Consider the following 7,614-nt stretch of genomic DNA (forward strand, 5'->3'; position numbering starts at 1 on the left):
AGCCTGTCTGCGCCTGTGATTGGTCAAGCAGCAAGCCTGTCTGCGCCTGTGATTGGTCAAGACGGCTGTGGGAGTGAACCTCAGGTGCTTTTAGACATAAATGTCCCACAAGGGTTCTGTACACACCCAATGCAAATGAGCTACAATGTGAGAGATGGCACTAATCAATAATAGTGCAACAATACAAACAGGGTTATACACGAGAAAGAAAACAATTCAAAAATATTACAACATAACACATCAATACTGCTGCACTAAAACAGTCAAATCTAGTATAAACTTTTTAGATTTATCTGATATTTGATAGATAGACAGGGAGACAGACAGAAAGAAAGGCACATTTCGGTTCCGGGCACATTTTGGTTCCGGGCCTAACTGTTTCTTGTTTGTTGGCAGGACGAATTAACATGTTGCACACAGGACTGCGACGGACGCTTGGTGACTTTAGAAGTACGCACGTAATCTTTTCCATATTTGTGTGTGTGCCCTGCTAACATCGCTATGACATAATGCCTATTTCACCTAGCTTGCTTACGCCATTGCCTGCTTGCTTGGTCGTGTATCATCATGTTAGCTAGCTAGCTACTAGGTATCTTGCTGTTGTGTTCACATAATATAGGTCCCCGCCCATTCCAGCCTGTTCACTGGCGCATTAATACTCGGTGATACTAGAAATAAACTGGGTTCAGCTCAGTCCACTTGCTAGGAGAGCTATCGTAGCAACCTAAAAGAACATGAAGAATAGTTAGCTTTATAGTATTGGTAGCTGTTGCTGTATTTTCAGATTAGCTGTGCAAAAGATGGGTGTTTATTCTGCAGTGCAAAGGCAGAGTTTACAGAGGAACGACTGGAACGGTTCTGGAATGGTCATTGGGCCATATTCATGAGTAGCCAAGTGATAGGTGGTTGAAATTGCACGCCCTTGTAAAATATCCTGGTCATTGCTGATTTTGTTTTGAATCGCAATATCTCGGAGGACTGGTATTTGAAACAGTGTGTAAACAGCCTGTTTAAACCACACACACACACTAGGGCTGCTCGATTAATCGGATTTTAATCTAGATTAAGATTTGGGCTGTCAACGATCATTAAAACAAAATAATCGCCATAAAACGATTTTGCACAAATCAAGTGCAACCCTACACTGCAGAGCTATACTGTGCTTGACCTCAAGGTCAAGGTTCACCATTTGTCTCCCATGGGAGAAATGTATCTAATCCAAAGAACATTGTTAAAAAGAAAAGCCAGTGTCAACATTTAATAAATTAATTGTTATCAAAGTCAATGTATAATTTGATATGTTAAGAAAATGTTAAAACTTTTGATTAAAAAAAAAAATTCAATGAATAATCGTGTTAAATAATCGTGATCTCAATATCAATCAAAATAATCGTGATTATGATTAAAGGCATAATCGAGCAGCCCTAACACACATACACACACAAGGCATCACCAACAGCCAGGTCGCACCAGGCTACACTTTGAAGGTGAAGACTTGGGCCATCGCACAAAGTTCATGGATGTACCCTGGCCGCCAAGTCCTGCTACTTCTCCATTGGGCCTTCATTCAAATTATCCACATTCATCAAGATGTAATTGGGTTGAGCCTCTGCCAGCTGCAAAATGTCAATGAGTGGGCAGGGAAATAAATCACAAATGGTCCGATCTGTCTGTCAGAAATGTGCTGTGTTTGTTTGTGATGGATGTGTTTGTGTGTGTGTGTGTGTGTCCCAGGCGTTGAGTAGCAGTGTTCTGGAGGTCATGCTAGGCCAGCGATGGACCAGGTCACATTCCACCATGACACGGTGTTGTCGGAGATTCACCTGCTACTGCCCAACACACGCCACCTTATGGCACGCCTCAACCGCGTAGGACAGCCAGGTGTGCTGGTCTCTCCACACCTCTCTCTGTGGCTGGTCTCTCCAGTCTCTGTCTGTCTCATTTAATGGACCCCGGAATACTGTACAAAACACACGCAATGCAAATATAAATACTGAAAAAGCGAATGAATACAAAGTGCAGATATTATAAACACTTAATGAAAGCATAAATTATTAGGGGTGGGTCCAATTAATGGATTAATCGTTCATGATGGTCAACGTCGATTTTTTGGTCACTAATTGATTTTTGTCAAATTGTGGTCATTATATACACTATATTGTCAAAAGCATTCACTCACCCATCCAAATAATTGAATTCAGGTGTTCCAATCACTTCCATGGCCACTTCGATGACCCGATGCATTCTGGGAGAGAAGGTTAGGGTTGGGAAGGAAGTGGCAGGGCTACATGGCCCTCAGAACTGAGGCTGCGTTCCGAATCGCCTACTACCCTACTATATAGTATGCCAAAACAGAATGTAGTATGTCCCAATACATAGTATGCCACCTGCAGTATGGCAAAAACACCAGGATGTCCTACTACATCCGGTCGTATTTTGCAGTATGCAAGCCAGCAGGCTTTTCTGGCTATTTTGACCCACAATCCTGTGCGCAGCGGAAATGTGCGTCACGTGCAAGTCCTGACAACTGTAGACGAATGTCACGTTATGGACAGCGACGCAATGTTATGACAAGGTAGTATGTTCCAATTGGATGCCTACTGCTTGCAAAGTACATACTTTCTAAGGGCAGCTGTAGTAGGTACTGGTAGTAAGTAGTAGAAGTATGTGATTCGGAACGCAGCCTGAGATTCCAAACCGAGTGCTGTGAGGAATTTCCCAGAATGCCTTGCAAATCATCGGCAAGCCTTGTGAATCATTGGCAAGATGGTGGTGAATGCTGCACAAGTAGCACAAGAAAACCACAAATGGTGGTTGTAAAAATTATGATAACCATTGTATTATCTTTGTTTAATGTTGTTTCAATGTATTATAGATCTTTAGAACAAGCATAACAAAAATGCTGATGTTTCTAGCTTCAGTGTAGCTAGATGACACATCATCATTTTAAGTCTTATTTAAAAGCTTATTTATGACCTGACCTCCTCTTTCACGCACAAATGGCTGATCCACCTTCGTGTCTGCCCAGTCTTCATCTCCAGGTTCAAGATTCTCTGGGATGGAGAGAACCCAGATGCGTGTGACCTCGTTGCCCCTCCTGGCGGGGAAGAGTTGAAACGTGACACCCGGGGGGATGAGAGGGGGGCTGATGGAAGTGGAGACGCCGAGGCAGCAGATCCAGGTCAGCCTGTTCTCGATGAGGATGGAGATCTGGAGGTGACCCGCAGGTAACGCGCCGTAGGGCTGCACGATTTTGACAAAAGATAATAATTGCGATTATTTGCTTCAAAACGGTAATTGCGATTAATAATTGCGATCAATATGTAATATATAATATTAATATACAACAACCAAAATGCTCCCAAATCACGGACATTGAGTATATTGCCAAGCTTTAGGATACTGTGTAGAAAGCCCGACTCCACCCTAATGATGTCATTAACGTGTCCACCAATGCCCTTCAAGGCCTAGAGGAAGTGATCCTGCGGAGGACAGAGACCGAGTCCACCCCACCATCCTCAGCCAGGCTGCAGCTGACGAAGAGGAGGAGGAAGAGGAGGAGGAAGATCGCTGCTCCAGAGATGTGATCAGGATAGGTGAGAGGCTGGACAGGTTTTTCAGCGTTCATCTGTGCTCATTTGATATAATGCTCTGATCCAGTCCCTGAACTCTAATGCTATGTGTGTGTGTGTGTGTGTGTGTGTGTGTGTGTGTGTGTGTGTGTTTAATCTGTTCATCTGACCTGCCAATAGAACACACCATGGCCACGCAACTAGAGGATGTGGGTAAACAGGTGAGTCATGGTCTCTTCTCTCTCTCTCCTCCCCCCTCTCTTCTCTCTCTCCTCCCCCCTCTCTTCTCTCTCTCCTCCTCCCTCTCTTCTCTCTCTCCTCCCCCCTCTCTTCTCTCTCTCCTCCCTCTCTTCTCTCTCTCTCTCCTCCCCCTCTCTTCTCTCTCTCCTCCCCCCTCTCTTCTCTCTCTCTCTCCTCACCCCTCTCTTCTCTCTCTCCTCCCCCCTCTCTTCTCTCTCTCCTCCTCCCTCTCTTCATTGTCATTTGCTCACTTTTTCCCTCCTCTTTCTGGAAAACAACAATCGCATCATTTTCATATTCTTTATCCCTCCCTCCGCCCAGGTCTGGCGCGGGGCGTTCCTATTGGCCGACTTCATTCTCTCTCAGCCAGCCACGTTCAGAGGAGCCACCGTTCTGGAGATGGGGGCGGGAACTGGGCTGTCCAGCGTTGTCATGGCAACCGTGGCCAAAGTGGTTTACTGCACAGGTGAAGTTCACGACATCTGACCAGCAGATCGAAGGCTGGCGGCTAACTAGGATCTCTTTTGGGATAGATAACTATGATCTCTTTTGGGATAGATAACTATGATCTCTTTTGGGATAGATAACTATGATCTCTTTTGGGATAGATAACTAGGATCTCTTTTGGGATAGATAACTAGGATCTCTTTTTGGATAGATAACTAGGATCTCTTTTGGGATAGATAACTATGATCTCTTTTTGGATAGATAACTACGATCTCTTTTTGGATAGATAACTATGATCTCTTTTTGGATAGATAACTATGATCTCTTTTGGGATAGATAAATATGATCTCTTTTTGGATAGATAACTACGATCTCTTTTGGGATAGATAACTAGGATCTCTTTTGGGATAGATAACTATGATCTCTTTTTGGATAGATAACTATGATCTCTTTTGGGATAGATAACTATGATCTCTTTTGGGATAGATAACTATGATCTCTTTTTGGATAGATAACTATGATCTCTTTTGGGATAGATAACTATGATCTCTTTTGGGATAGATAACTATGATCTCTTTTGGGATAGATAACTACGATCTCTTTTTGGATAGATAACTATGCTCTCTTTTTGGATAGATAACTATGCTCTCTTTTTGGATAGATAACTAGGATCTCTTTTGGGATAGATAACTATGATCTATTTTGGGATAGATAACTATGATCTCTTTTGGGATAGATAACTAGGATCTCTTTTGGGATAGATAACTAGGATCTCTTTTGGGATAGATAACTAGGATCTCTTTTGGGATAGATAACTAGGATCTCTTTTGGGATAGATAACTATGATCTCTTTTGGGATAGATAACTATGATCTCTTTTTGGATAGATAACTATGATCTCTTTTTGGATAGATAACTATGATCTCTTTTGGGATAGATAACTATGATCTCTTTTGGGATAGATAACTATGATCTCTTTTGGGATAGATAACTATGATCTCTTTTGGGATAGATAACTAGGATCTCTTTTGGGATAGATAACTAGGATCTCTTTTGGGATAGATAACTATGATCTCTTTTGGGATAGATAACTAGGATCTCTTTTGGGATAGATAACTATGATCTCTTTTGGGATAGATAACTATGATCTCTTTTGGGATAGATAACTACGATCTCTTTTTGGATAGATAACTAGGATCTCTTTTGGGATAGATAACTATGATCTCTTTTTGGATAGATAACTATGATCTCTTTTGGGATAGATAACTATGATCTCTTTTTGGATAGATAACTACGATCTCTTTTTGGATAGATAACTACGATCTCTTTTTGGATAGATAACTAGGATCTCTTTTGGGATAGATAACTAGGATCTCTTTTGGGATAGATAACTAGGATCTCTTTTGTACGGAAGAGCATTAGGGCCAACAACTGAGTTTATTATTTTTTTAAGCTTCTGACTTTAAAGTCAGAATTTCTGAGAAAAAAAGTCAGAAATAACTTCTGAGGAAAAAAGTCAGAATTTCTGACTTTAAACTCAGAAGTGAAAAAAAAAAAATATATATATTTTGGCCCTAATGCTCTTCCGTACTTTTGGGATAGCTTACTCATGCGCACATTTTGGGTGATCTGGCCAAGAAGGCTGAGCACAATTCACGTCCTACATACATGACTTACAAACATACAATACAAACAGACAGAACACAGTGCAAACATTAGGCAGTTTATCATTTTTGTACTGTGTTTTTTGGTGTAATGTAATGTCATTTGTAATGTCTGCAACATAAGAAGCCAGGATGTAATGTTTGTGTTTAGAGTGTAATGTCTCTTGAATGTGGTGCTGTAGATATTGGAGAAGACCTCCTGAGCATGTGCCAGAGGAACATGACATCCAACAGACACCTACTGGAACCGACAGGTGAGAAGATGGATGAAGCATCTGTACGTTTTTTGTGAAAAGTGTTGAGTTTTTATGTTTGACAGTAAATCAGGGACAGTGACACATTGAAGAGTTCGAGCACTATTCATCACATAGCATACAAGTGTAGTTTAGACATGGTGTGACCTCCATGCTGCTGTTGTGTGTTTGACACGGCGCCCCCCTCTGGTTGTCTGTGGAACAGGTGGGGAGGTGAGGGTCAGAGAGCTGGACTGGCTCAGACACAGTCTCTGCACAGGTGGGCGTGTGTTTGCTTCTAACGCACCTACACACACACACACACACACACATTTTCCCTCTCTGTTTCTCACACATACTGAACACACACACACACACACCCCCATCCCTCCTCTCTCTCTCACTCCTCCCCTCCTCCCCCACCCTCCTCTCTCTCTCACTCCTCTCCTCCTCCCCCATCCCTCCTCTCTCTCTCACTCCTCCCCTCCTCCCCCACCCTCCTCTCTCTCTCACTCCTCTCCTCCTCCCCCATCCCTCCTCTCTCTCTCACTCCTCCCCTCCTCCCCCACCCTCCTCTCTCTCTCACTCCTCTCCTCCTCCCCCACCCTCCTCTCTCTCTCACTCCTCTCCTCCTCCCCCATCCCTCCTCTCTCTCTCACTCCTCTCCTCCTCCCCCATCCCTCCTCTCTCTCTCTCACTCCTCCCCTCCTCCCTATCCCTCCTCTCTCTCTCTCTCTCTCTCTCTCCTCCCTCCATCCCTCCTCTCAGACTCAGATGCAGAGTTCGGTTGGACAGAGGAGGAAGTGGCTGATCTCCATGACAACACTACGTTTATCATCGCTGCTGATGGTAAGCTGTTGGGCTGAGGGTGATGCAGAATCAACATGCTAATGCTACGCAGGCGTTGTTCTCTTTGGATTTCAGACATGATTTCAAAGATATTTTGAATTGAAGAGGTTTTAAATCACCAGGGTCCAGACAGAGACCCTCATGTCTTTGTGGGTGGTCTCTCTCAGAACCCCCTGGCCCAACCCAGTTCTGCCCAGCAGGTAGAACCGTAACGTTGTTGTCCTCCATGCCGTCTCTCTGCAGTGTGCTACGATGATGACCTGACCGATGGCTTCTTCCAAACGCTCTACAGGATCTGCAGCCACCTCCGACACGCCTGTACCGCCTACCTGTCCATAGAGAAGAGGTGAGGAACCAGATCCCCTAGACTGGTCTAGAACAGGCCTGTACCGCCTACCTGTCCATAGAGAAGAGGTGAGGAACCAGATCCCCTATACTGGTCTAGAACACTACTCTATACTGGTCTAGAACACTGCTCTATACTGGTCTAGAACACTACTCTATACTGGTCTAGAACACTACTCTATACTGGTCTAGAACACTACTCTATACTGGTCTAGAACAGGCCTGTACCGCCTACCTGTCCATAGAGAAGAGGTATATACTGGTC

At 43.7% G+C, this 7,614-nt stretch overlaps 1 protein-coding gene across 1 annotated transcript in view; it reads left to right on the plus strand.

Annotated features, from left to right (window-relative positions):
* The first annotated feature begins 414 nt into the window (after positions 1 to 414).
* mettl22 (methyltransferase 22, Kin17 lysine) overlaps positions 415 to 7,614 on the plus strand; it is an 11,140-nt gene continuing 3,940 nt past the window's right edge. Inside the window, exons 1-10 of the mRNA XM_084461053.1 lie at positions 415 to 450; positions 1,735 to 1,881; positions 3,029 to 3,227; positions 3,466 to 3,596; positions 3,753 to 3,793; positions 4,134 to 4,278; positions 6,105 to 6,176; positions 6,382 to 6,435; positions 6,924 to 7,004; positions 7,248 to 7,350. Of these exons, the coding sequence (XP_084317179.1) occupies positions 1,776 to 1,881; positions 3,029 to 3,227; positions 3,466 to 3,596; positions 3,753 to 3,793; positions 4,134 to 4,278; positions 6,105 to 6,176; positions 6,382 to 6,435; positions 6,924 to 7,004; positions 7,248 to 7,350 (932 nt within the window). The 5' untranslated portion in view covers positions 415 to 450; positions 1,735 to 1,775. The remainder of the gene's footprint in view (positions 451 to 1,734; positions 1,882 to 3,028; positions 3,228 to 3,465; positions 3,597 to 3,752; positions 3,794 to 4,133; positions 4,279 to 6,104; positions 6,177 to 6,381; positions 6,436 to 6,923; positions 7,005 to 7,247; positions 7,351 to 7,614) is intronic.

Source organism: Borostomias antarcticus (assembly GCF_949987555.1).
Source record: "Borostomias antarcticus genome assembly, chromosome: 35".
NCBI lineage: Eukaryota > Metazoa > Chordata > Actinopteri > Stomiiformes > Stomiidae > Borostomias > Borostomias antarcticus.